At 39.9% G+C, this 19,692-nt stretch overlaps 1 protein-coding gene across 1 annotated transcript in view; it reads left to right on the top strand.

Moving 5' to 3' along the window:
- The window catches only part of SSC4D (scavenger receptor cysteine rich family member with 4 domains), a 307,544-nt gene that overhangs the window by 66,978 nt on the left and 220,874 nt on the right, over positions 1-19,692 (top strand). Inside the window, exon 2 of the mRNA XM_078679653.1 lies at positions 3,781-3,930. Coding sequence (XP_078535779.1) covers positions 3,888-3,930 — 43 coding nt within the window. The 5' untranslated portion in view covers positions 3,781-3,887. The remainder of the gene's footprint in view (positions 1-3,780; positions 3,931-19,692) is intronic.

Below are 19,692 nucleotides of genomic sequence, written 5' to 3'. Positions count from 1 at the left end.
TCCAAGATACAGTTGTGATTCAGTATGGTAACATTTACATGATGTGTACTTTAGCTACTATCAAGTGCAAGCAGTACTTCATTTAAAGAAGATAGAAATCGAGTGCAGCTAGTTTGAGTTGCAGACATAGGTTACAAAAAGGCCTGGGCGGTAAATTCTGTTCCGCTGGCGGAATTTGCGGAATTTGGGTAATATCGCATTCCGCGGAGAACGCAAAATTTTTGCTTGTTCGCGCTTTCAAAATGCGTGTTCACAGGATATTTCTCCCCGAGCACGCAAACCGCGTTCGCGAACAGGAAAAAAGCATCACGAACGGGCGGAACAAGCAATTCCAGGTGTTCGCTGAACTTTTGCGTGCTTGTGGAGCTTTTTTACAGTTTTACGGAGCTTTGCGTAGCGCGACTACGCAAATTCCGCCCAAACCTAGTTACAAATAGTTTGTGTTTTAAATTAAAGTCCTGATGCAAAAATATATAAAAATACGAAACCTTTCATTTACAATACATTATACATCTGTGGGTTTCTATGCACATGCTGACATTAAAGCTTGGTTTGCCTTTTAGTGCTATAAACATGTTTTTATTTAAACTGGAGCTTTATAAGGTACAGATATTTTTTTCTTGAAATGCTGTGAAAATTCTGAGACATTTTACATTGTTGAAGAATGTATAATCTGTGAGTGACTCTCTAACAAATGGTTCAAGTCACAGAATGATTGTAAGCATTGTTGTAATTGTTTACACCATTCTGCTTATTTCAAGAATATGAGTAAGCTAATTTTACAAATATAACTTATTAGTGGTTAAAGTATAAATATGAAGATGTTGGCTTAAAATTCTATGGCAGATTGGGTATTTAACAAATACATCTCGTTACAGTAAACAATGACTAAATATTCTTCTGAAGTTGCTGATTTCATTAATGTATACAGACACATTATGGTTCTTACTTACCTGAATACCATGAAAAAAGAGCACAATCTCTACTTAATGTGGGTGCTTTTGCAGATATGCTTTATGTCCAGCATGTTGCTAAAAAGTTACGCCCATTACCACTACAGAAGTGGTAGATAATTGGGTCTAGGTGCAGCTCGCTGATAACTTCCAGTATGAAAAGCCTATAGCAAACTGTCACATTCATTGGATGGTGTCATCAGTTACGTCATTTGAGAGGTCATCAGAACTCTTGCTGCATAGCAGACAATTGCTGACATTGTATTGTCAGCATCGCTATTTTTATCACATGAAGCTCCCTTGAAGTTGACATAGCTATGGGCACATCATGATCATACATTGGCCTAGCTCAGATGCCAAGTGTGCAGTGCATTAAGAGTCATTGCTAAGCAAATTGAGGCCTTGCTGTGTGTTGGATATTCGTGTGAGCTCCTCTCAGAAGAGGCTCCTATAGGGAGGTTTTACGTCAAGTGTGCTTTTCTTTTTCCTCATATGCAACCGCAGTTTCTTCTCAATGGATGTCTATGGGGTACATTAATTTTCAAATTCATATGTATAGTTTGATACATTTGTGTTATTATAATTCTGTTACAGGTGCGGGAGGAATGAGCAGGAGACGAGTTCTCGTTAAAGAGGGTTTTATTGCAGCAAACAAGTAATCAGAGCAAGTCTTCCTGGAAGGGACTGTCCGTCGAGGGGACCGGCTTCTATCCGTCCTTCGGCGTGTCGACTTGACCGTCTCTGTTCTTCGATACCCTTTGGGGCTTCTCCATGGGGTAGCCTCGTCGACTTCCGTCTTGCCTGGGCTAGCCACACACCTCCCCCGGGTGAGTGGCAGGGCGGCTCGTGGGGACGATGGCCTCCAGGCTTACACTCTGTCTCAGGCGCCGCTTCTGCTCTCGTCACAAGTTCCTCCGTTCGTATTCCAGACTTCTCCGACCTCCTCTCCTCGTTCTGATCCGTTTCCGTCTCTCTCCACACGCCAACACTCCAAGTGAACAAGCACACCTGATCCGGTTCTCCTCCTACATTTGAGGGTGATGCAGCCTCAGGTAGTCCCGCCCACTCATCGTTCAGCTGTGAGTTAAAGGGCCAGTGCAGTCCATCCTCGTCCGGCGCTCCGACTCCGTAGTCCGCCTCAGGCATGTCGTTCTGCGGAGGGTAGAGAAGAGGGGGGGAGTTGTGAAAACCCCTTGAGGGTCCCAAAGTCCTGTGAAAGGGGGGGCGCCGTACCGCCCCGTTACAAATTCTGAAATAAAAATTGTAAAAAAATAGGGAAATGGTTTTATCATTAAAAAACTAAAAAAAAAGGGAGTGCAAAATTGAACTATAATTTTGCTAACAAATCTATCTCCAAGCCAAAGAAAAGAGATGCCACAGCCCAAATCCGGAAGCCAGCAGCATTTATTTATAAAATAGCAAAGGCTGCTGCAAATCAATTGTTCTCACTAACACGTTTCGGCAAGGGAGCTTTGTTCTCAGGAAAGTAATGACTCCGCTCAAGCCCAGGTGCTTATAAAGGAAATGTCACATGCTTGTGTAATCACGTATACTACAATTCCCATAATACAGTTCAGAATGCAGTGTTATACATATCAAGCTAAAATAGCGTCTTTTACTCGCTGCATTCTTAATCCATAATGGTGAAACACAAGCTTTTAAATATTGAAATCAAAGGGCTTGCCCTGTAAATTCCTTCCATGCTTCTGCCATAAATTTTAATTACCATCTAAGCATTTTTTGGTTCTGGGGACCCCAACCCCCAGGGCCTTTTTTTCATAAAGGGAAGAGGGGCCGCTTGGCCCCCACTCCGGAGCCTCATAAGGCCTTGAGGACCCTATCCCCCAGGGCCACTCCTTTAAACAAAGGGGAGTGGGGGTGCATGGTACCCCTACCCTGGCTGATTTCAGCCCTGGGGCCGACATGTTCTTCAAGGGGAGGGGGGCATGCCCTGATGGCGGCACTGGAGACCCCATCCCCCAGGTCTGGCGGGATTTCTGGGTGGGGGGATAGCTTCCCGCTCCCTGAGATGATTTCGGCCCGACCGTCACTAGGTAATATATATTTGTGTATTCACTGATATAATAAATGGTTAAATTGTCATTATAGTTAGGTATACTAATAACATCCTAGTGTAAGTTAAAATGAAAACATAGAAATTCTCTGCGAAAACAGTGACTTCATAGTTAGGTGTTGAGATAAGGTAAAAACGAATGTTTAATAAACAAAAATTCAATTCAAAATTCACTAGTTATAGTGTATTGAGCTAACTATATCTGGCGCTCCTGCCATAAACTGTTTAAGGACTCACATATTACATCGCTCATGAAATGTTAAATTGCATCACTGATGACATCCTAAATGAGTGAGACATGAGTGGGAGTAAGTGTGGAATATGGCCAGCGGGTGAGGGCAAAAACAGTTATCATACCGTTCCAAGTGCCCACGCCTCTCCTGTCTCATCACAAGATGTCTGCCATGAAGCGGAAAAAGGCTAGCCTGACAATAACCAGGCCCATGAGCCATTGTACCCACAAGTCTGTGCCAAATAAATCAAGTGAATGCAAACAAACTAACACAGACAGGAAACATATATGTACATAAGAAATTATCTTTGTCAAAATAAATAGGATGTTTTTTCATATTGATGAATTGATGTGCAAACCTTAAATAAATATTTCAAAGGAAGTCTAATCTATTCAGAAGAATCGTAAACATGAACTAGGGAGGCTTGTCCTCCAGTCCTCCATTTGTTGATGTGCTGCTGACTGTGAGGTTCACCAGATTGTGGCATAATCTTACATTTTTCTTCTTTTAACCCCTTCAGGTGGTGCTGTGTCCCCAGCCGGAAACTGTAACACATTGGCTACAGTGAGAGAGACGGAGGAGCGAGGCAGAGGCCACCAGCTCCAAGGAACCCCAGTTACGTAGGCTATGCTCATCACTCTAGCCTTCGTCATCCTTCTCTTTGCCACCGGTGAGCTTTTTTCTGCTTCCTAACTCCGTTCCAGTAAATCAAGATGGCTGCTGCCAAACTGTTAAAAGTAAACGTTGATCCGTGTTTGGCTCTAGCAAGAGCGAGTTAGGGATCAATGACCACAATAATGGATTTTTAAAATGTTTTGATAGATTGGTTATTTGTTTAATGAATGGCACATTTACTAAATGAAGTTATTTGTATGTTTGCTTTTTTACTGCTTTATCATTACTATTGTTGGCAATTGCAACTTACCTCCGTTCTCTCTTTGACCTAATGTAGTCTACTATCAGTTGTTTCATACTCTGAATCACACCTCATACAAATTACTTCCCAGGCCACTCACACAAATTACTTCCCAGGCCAATCAGATTTCCTTTAGGCTTTCTAATCTGTTATAATTTTCATGGGCGATTATGGCCCATGTGAAACCCTGAGGATTTGCCTAGAAGGGGCATGCAACATTTGTGTGGCTTCGAGGGCTCACGAGTTGGCGAGTTACAGGGATTCTGATTCTGAAACTGTGCTTTTTGTGAATGTAACAAATGGTGTTTGGTACATTGACAATGGTAAGAGATTAGAAAGTCTAAAGGATATCTGATGGTTTGTTTTGCATTCCTGGCCTTAGACATGAATGATTTAGCCCTTTAACTTGTTTTCACTTTTAAGAGCTACTGATGACCTGGGAGCTGTGTTAATCCCCTAAGGATTTTGTTTCTCCTCAACTGGACTTGGTCAATATGTAAATCAAATATCCAATAACAATAAATGTAAAGCACATTAGGCTTCACAATAAAGACTAACAAGTATTATAAGAAAAGCCATGAAGGTTTATTAGAAGTTTAAAGCATTACAAAAAGAAAATAAATGGCACAGAATCAATTAGACATTTGCCATATAAAAGCATGTAGCTCAGAATAAAAATGCAATGAAGCAATAGCAGAACAGAGTATAATTCAGCTCAGTAAATAGGTCATAAATTAGAAATAAGATGGATAGAATGTATTCTCCTAAATATCAGGGGAGAGTGAGCCCAACACACTCACGGTAAGGCTCATTTTATAGGGTGAAATACATTTGTATGCAGAAGTCCTAGGAATACCACCAAATCGGGTTATAGAAAGAACAATGCAGTTTAAAATCATATACGTCAGCACTATCCCACAGACTCAGATGATGGAGTTTCCATCCCGGGTGTTCCTATGACACTTTATTGTAAATTCAAAGTGTGCTTCAAATCGTGGTTAGGGTCTCATGAGAATTGCATTGTAGTCCCAATAGGAGATACCTGGGAAAGCATTCACTTAGCTTGAAAATAAAGCATCATGTTGCACATGAGAGAATGGCCTTGTATTTCAAACATTGTTTACTTAATATATTGTATATGCTGGATGCACAGAGTTAAAGGGTGGAAAGATGACTGTGCAAATAAATAAAATGCAACAGGCACCAACAACCATTTTGAAATCGAGGCCTTTGTTAAAATAAACACAGCTTCTCTGCAGAATATCTCAAATTCTCATGCTAATCACACTATGTTAATACAATAATGCATTTTCGTTAAAGCCTTTATACCACGAGTGGCCACTAGAAACTGTGAGTTGAGGCCTGTATGATGAGAGCACCACCCATTTCTCTGGGGGACTGTTGCCTATAATGCTGCAGGGCCTTGCCATATCTAATGTTCTTCACCACATTTTCTGAAGCAGCCTTTGCTTCATTCCAGAAACCATTTCACTGAAAAAGACAGAAGTGTAGTTTCGTCCGTGTTTCTGCCACAGCTGCACTTTTACTTTTTTCAAAAACAAACAGACTACCAAACTGGGGGCTATTTTTGTAAAAAAACACAACAAAAAAACAATGTCTCACATGTGCTGGGAATTTTTTCACACACCGTAGGTGTCAGGGAGATTTGTGAATTTTTCATGCCCAGGACTGCCATGGACACATGAGAGACCCAGACAGAAGAAATGTGTGGGACAGGCTTTGGTGAGATTTACACAACCTTTGCATTCATGGGCACAGCGATCAATTGTGCAGGAGGTGCAATGCTGTTGGTGTCTAGAGCTGTGGGGTGCCCTGTGCACCACAATTATTGATGTTTTTACTACCAAAAAGGATAGTGGGGTGAATAGGACACGTTACAACGCACATGTTACAATGCGTGCCATTACAACAAATTGTTTACAACGCGAAATCCATTACAATGCATGTCGTTACAACGCATATCATGACAACACTTAATCCATTACAATGCAATTACTGTTCTAACTCCGCTGGGGCTTTACTTTGGGGAATGTGTTGTAATGGAACATTCGATGTAATGACATGAGTTTTAATGAATTTCGCGTTGTAAAAAATGTGTTGTAATGTCACGCGTTGTAACGCATGCGTTGTAAAAGATGTTTCCCTATTGGGGCCCCATTACCCAAACATGTATTAAGAACCATGGCACTCTCACAATGCTAAACTCTGTGATACCATTTTTGCAGGATTGGTTTGCCACACAGTTCTGCCTATTGGAGAGCCGCTAGCAGCTCCACTCTTTAAAAACCACCCCAATTCTCTCAGTGAGAAATTGGGTATAGTGTAGAACCAGTAGGTGCATGGCGCTAAGGACGCAGGCATATTGGTCACCAGCGACTAGCGCTATATGCCCCCATCCATTTGCATTGAGCCAGTGGTGCAATGTGCAGACAACTGGTCTATATTTCAATATGTTTAAAATTCTGAAGTTGATTTCTTAAATCTGGCTCTGTATGAACAAGAGCAAGCCCTGCTTATTTCTGCTAAAGGACACTATGACACCCTTTCATAGTATATGCATGCAATGAACCCCACCAATCCACCTTTCAATACCTAGGTATCCATATTTATAAAGGGATAGATTTTTTTTTTGTAGGCAACTATGAAAGAGCAATTGTGGCACTCGTGGGTCAACACAGTTGTGGAGAGCCTCCCGTTATCAGTCGTGGGCAGGATTGGTGAATCCCCCTTGTTATTGCCAAAACAACTCTTCAAAAACACATTCTGCTCTGTAGCATAATATGGTGAAATGAAAGGAAGCGTGCTACTCTTCAAAAGCTGAGGAAGCCCACAATGGAGGGTGGAGTGGGCCTCCCCGATATGGAGAACCAGGGGCGTAACACAGGCCCACGCAGCCCCCGCGGTGCGGTGGGGCCTCTAGCTCCAAGGGGCCCCCTCGGCACTGCACTGTGTCCGGAGAGCTCCTGATTGAGCCCGGAGGGAGCCCCTCTAAGTACCGTGCAGGGAGGCCCCCTCACTTTTCGTTACGCCAGTGTGGAGAACTACCACCTTACAGCTCAACTGCAGTGGGTGTTAAGGTGGAGAACAATGCCTCCATTCACAGAGGCCTCCTTCATCCAAAAGGCCCTCGGTCCTTGTTCTGTTGAAAGGAACAGACACTTTGCAAGTTAAATATTTATTTTAACCTGAAGAGCCTCAGTTATAGCAGCTCGCCTAGTTAGCTCCGTTTCCCCACAAGATTGAATTCCATTAAATTTTCCTCGGATTCCTTTACAAACCTGTTATACAAAACACTCTATATGAATTGACCCACAACCCATCCACTTTTGTATATACAAATATACATTAAAAAACCCATCATGCAAGATTACACGGTCTACATGTTTATATGAATGAAATCACATAACCATGCAGGTGGTCTGCTGTTCCTCTTCATATAATCCACACCTATAGCTTTAGTGTTTGTACCAGAATTAGACCCTTTGGAAGATTCCAAAGCTAAATCTGAAGACAGACCAAAGGTTGGTTTAGATATACCATTCATGTCACCACTAGAGTTAGATCCAAAGGAAGCCCTTCCTGGGGTAGATGGCAACTCTAGATGGTAAACAGGACCTGGAACCTCATTACTGTCCTCACAGATACATTTGTCATCAACAGAACCATACACATCTTCTACCTGATTACTATCACCATTTACTTGAGAATATCCATCCTTTCCCGTACACTCATCCTGTAGCACCACAATCACCCACACTTCTCTTCTCACTTAAAGTTCTCCAACATTCTCCAGATCCTTTAATTACTGTATTCAAATTCCATACTTTGCCATTGCCAACCCACGCTGCCTTATGTAACAATTCCACCACTTCCTCAGGAGGATACAATTGTGATTTACTCTTATAGGCTTTCTCTGGATTTAATGCACACCCAATGACCTACTTTGATATTGACAGATTTTACATTATGCTTAGCATCATAATTTACCTTGCTTTTGTTGTGTTCTACCAACATTCTGTGACCAACATCCTCAACACACCATTGTTCAACACCAGCATACAACAACCAACAAAGAGTGTATTTCGATCTAGGATTCATTCCTCTCTTGACAACAAAAGGTGACATTGCTGTAACATTGTTCCTAGTAACAAGATAAGGCTAAACCATTTTTCCAAGTTCCATGATCCATCTTTTTTAGTACTGTTTGCAGACTGATTATGCCCTTTGATCACAAAATTAAATCTTACCTGATCAAAATGATCTCTTACAAGCAGTGCTAAATTACCTTCAGATGAGAAGATGTAACTAAGAAATTCTAAAACTGAATTAGTGTCGGCTTTATCCACCATCTTCAGAACTGGCCAGTGAGAAAAAAAATCCATTAATACCAAAACATATTTCTGAGGAACATCAAAATGACCCATTTAATGAATTGCAACAGACTCCCAATGAATCACACCTACAGACATAGGACAAGGTGTGTAGGGACTTGTTCATCATTAGACAACTTTTACAATTCCTTACTAATCTCTCAACAGCATAATCAACATCAGGCCACCAAAACAGTTGCTTCACAATAGAGGTTGTTCTAACAATTCCAAAATGACCTTCATGGCATAATTCTATTACCATATTGCGTAACCCACAAAGAGCAGTCCAGCATCTCTAAAAACTGCATCATTCTCTATAGTTAACTCCAATTTAAATTCCCGAAGACGTCTAATAAATTGTGACAATGAATTCTTATTCGGCCAACCATGCTGGATAAGCCACATAACAGATTGCAACACATTGTCACTTCCATATTTTTTTTCTCAGTCCTCTTTGTTTATATTGGAAGAACCTAAATCATGAATTATTGCCACCTGTGCATCATTTCATACCTCGTCTTCACACTGTCCTTTATGAAGAGGCATCCTGGATATGAAATCTGTTTCCCTTGTGTATACACCAATTTGAAAAAAAGTATACACCATTTTGAAAATGAATTACATGTTGCATCCTCAAGGAAATTTGTGTCACCTTTGCAGATGCATTCACTGTATCACCCGTTGTGAAACTTTTGTTAAGTGGTTTATGCTCACAACAGATGGTAAAAGCTTTGCCCCTAAATTAATGATCCGAAATGATCAAGTCCCTAGGCACAAGCTAATGCTTCCTGCTTAATAATGGGATACTTTCTTTCCGTTAGAGGCAACGATCTAGAATCATAGGTAATGATATGTTTTTTACCCTTACAATCCGAGTTAAAACAGCACCCAATCCTTTATTACTGCCATTTGTAGTTACATTATATTTAGCACTAGGATCAAAGCTTTCTGATGCCGAAGCAGAAACAGTTGCTTTTTCAATGTGACAAAAATCATTCTCACATTCTGCCAACCACTCAAAAACATTCTTATTGTTTAATAGCTGCCTAATGTGGTAAGTCTTCACAGACAAATTGAGAACATACTTTGCATACATTTCTGCCATACCTATAAAGGAACGCATATGATCTTTACTTTTAGATGTAACTGTACACTTAATTGAACTCACGTTAGGTGGGTTTGGGTCTAATACCATTCTCATCAATGATGTGACCTAAACATTAAACCCTCTAACTCAGCAAACTTGCACTTTGGGAATTCCATGGTAAGCGCTTTCTGTTTTAAATCATTTAACACATTTTCCAACGTTGAATCATGTTCCATTTTATCTTTACCCAAAATCAAGATGTCATCTTGAGAAAAAGAAACATACTACTTTCCTTGCCAAGTAGGTTGAACATGAGATGCTGAAATAAAGCTACTGCTGAAGCCAACCCAAATTGCATACCCAAAACTGAAAACAGCTAAATGGCTTAAAAAAGGATGTTCAAACCATAGATTCTGGTGAAAGGGGAATTTGGTGATATGCAGATGACAAATAGATGGTGAAAAACGATTGGCATCCTTAAGGCAAGTCACCATTTTAATGATTTTCGGAAGTGGAAACTTGCCCACAACAACGTTATTGTTCGAACAGTATTTGGACAAAATATTGAGTTGTTAATATCAGTAGGCAGAATTATAGCTGTCAAGAATATTGTTTTTTTCAAATAGGTAATATCGTTGTTTAGACTATTATTGTTGTAAATATCATTTACCATAATGTAGTTGTAGAGAATATTGTTTTGTAATTAATTTAATCTGTTTAAGTTTATATATTACTTTTATGTGTTGGTATTGTTTTTATAATTGCTATTAATTTTTTTTAAGATAGTTTGTAATTTTAAGTGATTTCAATTTTTATTTATAGTGTGGTAGTGTGTTGTTGGGTTTGTAGGGAGCTAGGTTGAGAAGTACTTTAAGTAAGTATGTGGTTGGTATTATGTATATTATGTAATATTGATTTATTATACTTGTAGTTTAGATGCGGGATGCTAGATTTGTAGGGCTATAGAGTGAGAAGTTAATTTGGTAATAATTAGCAATTAATTTAAATTTTATTATTAATTATTGAATTGATTATTAATCATGTAAATGGTGTAATAATTATAGATGTTAGTTATAATTTAGGAGTTGGCTACTGGGCTTGTAGGGGTATAGGGTGGGAAGGTAATTAAGTAATTAATTACCAATCAATTATTATTTTATTATTACAGTGTTAATGAATTATTAATTATGTACTATTGATTTATTTTAGGTATGTTTCAGTTGGGGGTTGCTAGGTTTTTAGGAGTATACGGTGGGAAGTTAGTTAAATAATAGAAAACTATTATAATGTATATTTGAAGTATGTAAATATATATTTTCGTTATATTTTAGGTGTGGGCTGCTGGGTTTATAGAGTTGTGTGGTAGAAAGTTAATTAATAATTAATGACCCATTAATTGTTAATAATGTCATTGTTCATCAATTATGTCCATTTTGTCATACTTATTTATTTTCATTGTATTGTCGGTGTGGTTACTAGGTTTGTAGGGGTATAGGGTGGACATTTGATGAAGTAATATTTAAATAAGCGTTATATTTTAATTGAAAATCAATTATTACATTGTTTATGAATTTTGCAAATTGGATATTTGTTTTTTTAAATTTTGTATATATATTTTATATCAAGTAATGATGTTTACATTTAGAGTTTTACCTTGTTTCTTAATTAATAGGGTTATTCAAGTATGTAAGGTGTTTGAATTGAAGTAGTTTACCCTTATGCTACACTGACTGGCGTAGTAATAGTAAATGTAATCCCTCCGAAGTCCAATGCTTTCCATATTGTTGCTCAGACTGGAGTTGCAATAGTAAAATTAACCCCTCCGTAGTCCAACGCTTTCCCTACTAATGCATAGATTAGAGTGGGAATAGAAAATTCAACTCATCCGAAGTCCAACATTTTCCCTTCTGTTTCACAAACTTAAGTGGGAATAGTAAATTTAACTCCTCTGAAGTCCAACGTTTTTCCTACTGTTGCACTGTTTTGAGTGGTAATAATATATTTAACCCTTTTGAAGTCCTACACATTCCCTACTGTTGCATAAACTAGAGTGGGACTAGTATATCTATTGTTCCAAGACTCCAATATATTTCCTAATGTTGGTTAAATATATACACATATATATATATTAGTTTATAATTTCAATTTTATAGTATTTATTTATAATTGTATTTGTTTTTAAATTTGTATAATATTTTTGCAAACGTTTTTTTGTTTGGTAATTTATTTAATGTTTTGGAATTGAAGTGTTATTTTTGTAATTAATATCAATTCAATTCAATCAATGCTTTTTTCAACAATACAAGTCATAAAAACATATATTAAATACATGAGTAATCATACAAATGCAACCTTATATAGCACATAATGAAACAGTATAAAATAGAATAAAACTGTGCATTACAAAATATCATCAATAAATAAATAAAAATTTGCTATGAGGTCGATTTAACAGCCTAATCCTCTATTTACATACAGAGATCGGAAGAAATACAACAGAATAAAACAAGTTATTTCACAGTACAAGGGGCATATGTGGAGTAGTAAGGGTGATTCACATTAAGTAAACATGGACAGATGATGTGATGACTGCTTAAGCAGTACATAGGATGTCAATGTAATCATGCAGCTCTCATTATTGCCTTTGAGCGAATAATCCACATTTCACCCAAAAACTTGGCAACAGAACATACTGATGCCTGGTTCGGGCCTTAACTAAGTATCCTGAGGGCAGTTTGGCTACAGCGAGTCCCCAACAGCCTGCATATCAATTTAAGCCATGATCTGAGAAATAGGAGGACGACATTAGGCAAAGGAAGTCACGTAAGTTAAAGCGTAATAAACAAGATTATGCCAGTGGTAGGGTTTATACCTTCGCTAAATGTTTGATGATCTGATAAAACAAGATAAAGCTCGAGTAGATAATAAGACAGCCTCAACAAGTAATTTGAGCACAGCATCCTCCAGTGTGGTGTCTAGTATTGGGGATGAGAGTGCAAACGAGGTTGTGACTGAACATACAGGAAATCAGTCTTTTTTAAAGGTCCAAAGAATATGAATTTAAAGTCCAAAGAATATGAATGGGAAACAAGGACTTCAATTTGAGACAGCGAGATCAGAGAATGGATATGGGAGGAGGACAAAGAGAGGAAAAAGCGGTGGACGGAAATGTAATCATGGAGCTCTCATTATTGCCTTTGAGCGAATAATCCACATTTTACCCACAAACTTGGCAACAGAACACACTGATGCCTTGTTCGGGCCTTAACTAAGTATCCTGAGGGCAGTTTGGCTATAGCGAGTCCCCAACAGCCTGCATATCGATTTAAGCCATGATCGGCGAATGTTGTCATATCCAGAGCAAATGCAGAAACAACAGTTGATGGACAGAATGCAGAACAATGTCATACATTCACCCCAGTACAGAGATCTGGGCCTAAATCCACCGTTTTTTTACTCACCGTGCCATTCCAGTTTGAACCCAGCCATATGCAAATCAGTCTTGACCCTGTGCCCAATGGGAACAGTCCAGCCTGAACTGCCAAGCCAGGCCCTCCCTGGACTGGAAACTAGCATCCTAGGACCGATTTCGGGCTTTCAGCCCTCATCAGCCAGGATAGCTTGATTCCAGTGGCATGGAGAGCACATGGGAGTCACGTCTGAGCATACCCGTCCCAATTGGGGTGACAAATGCAAAAACAAAAGTTGATGGACAGAATGCAGAACAATGTTGTACATTCACCCCAGTACAGAGATCTGGGCCTAAATCCATCGTTTTTTTGCTCACCATGCCATTCCATTTAGAACCCAGCCATATGCAAATCAGTCTTGACCCTGTGCCCCGTTGGGACAGTCCAGCCCGAACTGCCAAGCCAGGTCCTCCATGGACTGGAAACTAGCATCCTAGGACCGGTTTCGGACTTTCAGCCCTCATCAGCCAGGATAGCTTGATTCCAGTGGCATGGAGAGCACGGGACTCACGTCTGAGCATACCCATCCCACTCGGGGTGACAAATGCAAAAACAACAGTTGATGGACAGAATGCAGAACAATGTCTTACATTCACCCCAGTACAGAGATCTGGGCCTAAATCCATAGTGTTTTTGCTCACAATGCCATTCCAGTTTGAACCCAGCCATATGCAAATCAGTCTTGACCTTGTGCCCCATGGGAACAGTCCAGCCAAACTGGTAAGCCAGGTACTCCCTGGACTGGAAACTAGCATCCTAGGACCGGTTTTGGGCTTTCAGCCCTCATCAGCCAGGATAGCTTGATTCCATTGGCATGGAGCGCATGGGACTCACGTCTGAGCATACCCATCCCACTCGAGGTGACAAATGCAAAAACAACAGTTGATGGACTGCAAGCAAAGAATACGTGGCCAACAGACTCTGAGGCAGCAGTGCACATTGGAGAAACATAATTTTTATCAGGAGCCCATCTTGCAGTAAAAGTTTATAGGGGTTACTTGGGGATTAAAATTAGGATGTCACTACAAGAGATAGTCGATGTCAATTGGACTGATATACTAGGGTCAGTTAAAAGACAACTGGAAAAGGTGGAATGCCTACATCTATCAATGGTAGGGCGATGGAATGTTTTAAAGATGTGTATACTCCCCAGGGTGCTTTACTATTTTCGGACGGTACCGTTGGAGCTGACACGAGTACAATTAATGCAGCTGCAATCGGTTGCAGATAGGTTTATTTGGGGCTGGAAGAAGGCCCGGCGTGCTTCAAAATATATGATGTTACCATTGCCACGAGGTGGCTTTTTACTACTTGGTTTGCTTTTTGCAAAATATGAAATATTTGGTTATTGGGGGAGAAACAATGTTGTTTGAATCCCCAAACATCTATCAGATGCTATTAGGAGTCCAGGCGCTAGAGGTTTTGCTTAAGTGTTTTGAACCAAGTTATTTTAAAAGAATGCAATTTAAAACTGTATTTGCAGCATATAAAGCTTGGAAGTGGACGGGTAAAATCATATCAATAAACCGGATTTGTTACTATACGCCTTTCGACTGCACAGAAATATTCCCTTTGATATTTTGGGATTCTAAGATGACGACATGGAGGGATAAGGGGATTCCTCACCTAGGGGATATCTATAGTGCTGGGGAAATTGTTTCTTTTGCGGAACTAGTCGAACAATTTACAATATCTAAGAATGATTTTTAAAAAAATATTTACAGATACAGGACTTTATTTATAAACACTGTAGACATTTGCCTATTCTAACTAATGAACTTCTAGAAGCTTTGACTAAGAGGGCTAAGATCGGGATTCTGGATGATATATTATTGGCAATGCAGCTTGACGACATAGAGATTCAAGATAAGAAGTGGAGGGATAGACTTGGCAATTCTGGTCTATTTGTGCAAGAATCGATTGATATGGCTAGCAAAGTTATATTGACGGCAAACTTGCGCACCCAACATTATAAAACCTTGTTTAATCTATACCATACACCTGGTAAATTGATGAAGTGGGGTGGTGTTCGTGATGGAAAATGTTTTAGGTGTCAGTCGGATGTAGCAGATATTGTACATATATTTTTTGATTGTATTGCGTTGAGACAACTTTTTTTATGTATTGCTCAATTTCTGTCCCAAACGAGGAGGGTTAATGTCTCTATTTCTAGAGAGATGATGCTATTAGGGGTGTGTGAGGACAGGGAAACTACGCAGACTTGCTATCCATTTCGATATTTTATTTTTATGGCCTTGGGCGTTGCTCGACTATGTATTGCTTCGATGTGGCTGCAACCAGAGGCGCCATCATATGAAATGTGGCGAGCAAAGTTTTATAATGTGTTTAATCCTGAATTTAATTTGTATCGTATTAAATCGCTAAAGAAAACACAAGTAGGGGTAAAAATTTGGCAGCCCATGCTACAACATATGGAGATGTCGTTTTGAAATGATGTTTTAGATGATATCCATTTTTTGATTTTTTTATGGAATTTTGCAATGTCTCTACACCACTTTGATCGTTGATCTATGTATGATTTATAATTGGTATATATGCTATGAACTGAACAATAAATAATTTTTAAAAAAAGGAGGCAGTGTACCTAACAAAAATTGGAAATATAATTTCCTATCTAGGGGTACAGTTATTAAACCTCAATATGGTTCCAGATAAATTTGTGGATTTAAAATAATAGAAGCCTCCATTTAGGAAGCGACCAAATGCTTGATCTAACTGTATTTTCGTATACCCACTGCCAAAAATTAGGTTTCAACAGCCTTGGTGTCAGGGGCGGACTTAAAAGTGGATTGAGCCAATAGTCGCTTCAAGCAACTTGCTGACCTGTATCAGCCATGGTAATTTATAAAACTTGTTGGCAGTCATCCCATTCCTTAATGCGTCACCATAGTGTACCAGGTCAGGCTGAAACCACAACCTCCTCCAGAATAACAGTGAACGTTGACCCATGTCCAACATCAGGGGATTAATAGAAGTATTATGCGGTAAATTGACCAATTTCCTCAGAGAGCAATTTTCTGATCTAGTTAATAGGGAGAGGTCAGACAGGCCCCACATCTCTGTGCCATAAAAACAGGCATCAATAGCTTTGGCATCATAAATGTGCATTTTGAGCTATTTTACTCTCTAATTAAGGCTCCTGTTATTTGCCTGTGCTTAAGAGTTAGCAAATATAGCTGAGGTTTCCATTAAGGATTCGGGGAGATGGTCACTCCCAAATAGCTAAAAAAATAATTATCATCAAGTGGCTCGCCCCCTAAATCAAGTTTCTCTTTGAAAGACCTATGCTTATTAAAAACATTATCTTAGTAATTGCTCAATTGATTTCCATACCTAAAAGGGAGCAAAATTCCAAGAAGCGATCTAAAGCAAGTTGCAGACCACTCCGAGATTTGAAAATCAATAGGGTGTCATCCGCGAAAATAAGAATCGGTGTCTTGATGCTCGTTAGAGATGGAGCATCAGTATTTATGGAGCACAGGTAGGAAACACCATCGTTGAGATAAAGCGAAAACAAAGTGGGTGCCAGAACACACCTCAGGCAATCACCATTTTAATAGGGAATCCTTCTGTCATCTGTCCTTGAAAACCCCAGCGGACCTGCGCAAAATTCTCCTCATGGAGACGAATCAGGAGTAACCAGAGTTTGTCAGGTAGGCCCAGGCTGTTCAAAACTCGCCAGACCTGGTCACGTGGGACCAGATCGTCAGCGGACTTAAGGTCGACAAAGGCCACATATAATGTTCCTCTGCCGACTGTCACAACTTTCCATTAAATTAGAGGCAAGCAGAAGATTTGATCAATAGTAGACACCTTCTTCCTGAAACCCAATTCAAAAGGGGAAATAATGGCCTTATCCTCGATCCACGTCTTGATTTTGCTTAAGATCAACCGAGCAAAAATCTTCTGTATACAGTCGATCAAACTAATCGACCGATAATTCGAAGGCATTGATCAAACCCCCTTTTTATATATTGGGCTGATCTCTGCTCCCTTCTAAGAATCTAGGATCGGAGCGCCATGAGCGATTGCGTTTGCCAACAAAAGAATGTATTGTGCCCATATATCTGTTACATACAAAAAAATGTCAGCTGGTATGCCGTCCAAACCAGGGGCTATCCCTCTGGTTTTAGCACTAAGGGCTGTCATAACATCACTCATGATGAACAATGGGTCATTTATATCAATCGTATCTTGGATTGCCGTGATCCCTGTTAGAAAACTCATTTATATTGGTATTACAGTGCCAGAATAAAGACTAGAGAAATGCTCAGTCCATGATTGCGGGGCTATATTGATGTGCATGGGATCACACAGGTATATCCCTCCCTCTTTAACAAGGGTCCAGAACCTAAAGGAGTCTTTGTGAGAGCAGGCCTGTTTAAGGTCCTGCCATCTAGCTTCATCAAATGCCTTCTTAGTCATGAGCTGAGCCCTTTTGTATCTCTTCCTGGCCACTCTAATTTCTTCCATATCCTTAACTCTTAATTCCCATCTGAGATCGCTGCGAAGGCGTCTGCATTCTCTGTTAAACCAGTTATGTTTTCTTGGGGATTTCCTTCCATGGTCTGTACAAGGAGCCAACAAATAAGGCAGCATTTTCTTAAAAAACACATTGTGCAGCGCAGTTGTGGTCATGTCGGATGACAAAAGGGCCAACCGGCTTAATTTCGTCAAAGAGGACTTTTAAATCCATATGAATTTGATCTAAGACCAACGGCGACTCAACAACCGGTGACCATTTAAGCTGTTGCATATCAGTCATTGGTATCACATTCCTAGTTGAAGCTAATGACGTGCAACCCGTTCTTCGTTTAGGGCAAAGAGAATTCAGAGAGAGACTCCTGTTTATAACAGACATATCGATGAGGGATGACCAGAGACGAAGGTCTAGAAGGATATAGTCAGTTCGACTCAAATGTAGGGCCAGATGTATGACCCTTCCATTTTGCGAGTCGCAAATTGCGTTGTATTGCAATTTGTAATTTGAGACTAGCAAAATAGAATGTATAACAGTGTCTCAGACACTTTGCGATTCCCATTGGGCAATTCGCGACCCCATTGGAATGACCAGCATTCACAGGGATGGTGGCCTGCTGGTGTCAGCAGACCACCATGTCTATGACTGCTATTTAAATAAATAAATAAAGTTGGAAAACGGGATGCATTTAAAAAAGAAAAATGAAACATTTCCTGTTTTTATTTTTTTAAGAGTAGGCAGTGGTCCAATGGACCACTGCCTACTCTTAAATGGACCACTGCCTACTCTTAAAAAATATTTCCGATGCCAGTCACATGCGCGTGGCTTACCACCTTTTTGAAATAGGTGGTAAACTCCGAGTGTTTTGCAACCGTACCTAGAAGTGCAGCTAGCTATTAGGAAGGAATGCCTTTGGCACACTCCTTTCTATTAGCAAGTTGCAAACCCTATTTTGCGAGTTTGTAAAGGGTTACCAACTCGGAAAATAGGGCTTGTACATTGCACAGACCTATTTTAGCGGTTGCAAACAGGCCGATTACCCAATTGGGACCACAAAATACGGTCGTACATCTGGCCCAGAAAGCGTTGTTATATGTGCCAACATAGTATCAGAGTAGGTTCTACCATTGGCAGCTCTTAAGCCGAAGTTTAACGTTAATGCTTTCAGTTGTAAAGCAGCCTCCGTCCACCTCAATAATGTGGAATGATCAAACTGTGGTACACCCCATACCTCCTCTTCTTTGGTTGCGTTGCTAAAGTTGCCATTATCTAAGGGCTTGAATATGGTATTAAAATCACCCCTTAGATTCAAACCTGGGTCAAGGGTGTGGGTTGAGAGTAGTTCCTCTCGGGCTGTGAAAGTATGAGTGCTTAGGCCACCCCTAACATCTCTAGAATATATATTTAAATATATCAATGTCCAATGGCCTCTTGGTTCCCCACACACGGCGGATAGCCAAAGTATCTGGTAAGTCAATATCGAGCGATTGGATTTTGCAATCTGAAGACATTCTAACCCAGATGGTAAGACCGCCAGAATGCTGACCAGCTGGTCCACGAATAGCAAGAATGAAATATTTCAGATAACTGAATTTTAAAACAGGTTCAACACTCCAGGTTTCTTGGAACAAATAGACATCATGCTGCTCGATAAAAAAAGTTCGAGTCAGGAAGAATGGTTTTAGATTTCAAGTCAGCAACATTCTAGGATAGAAGAAGAAGCCCATTATTAGCCCCAGAAAGTTTTCGAAGAATGCATTGATTAGCTGGGACCTATATAGCTTTATTGAGAAGAAGTGTGTTAATAGGTGGACAACCTACAGTGTGATGTTAAAGACAAGATTTCAGATACTAGAAGGGAATTATTTGAACATGTGCCAATAACGGCATTTCTGTGTACTGCAGAGGGAGCTCCCTGTCTGACTGGATCTCGGTCTGCTTCTGGGGTTGCCACGAGGTCAAATCTGATCTTCTTTGGCTCCCCTTTTCCAACTATCTTTCATCCTCTCCTCCTATCTGATTGCTGGGCCTTTACATCCTCTGATTTTTCTTTCTTTCTTTGTCTCT

This window comes from Lissotriton helveticus, chromosome 3_1, assembly GCF_964261635.1.
Source record: "Lissotriton helveticus chromosome 3_1, aLisHel1.1, whole genome shotgun sequence".
Lineage (NCBI taxonomy): Eukaryota > Metazoa > Chordata > Amphibia > Caudata > Salamandridae > Lissotriton > Lissotriton helveticus.
This window is presented reverse-complemented; position numbering and strand designations above follow the sequence as displayed.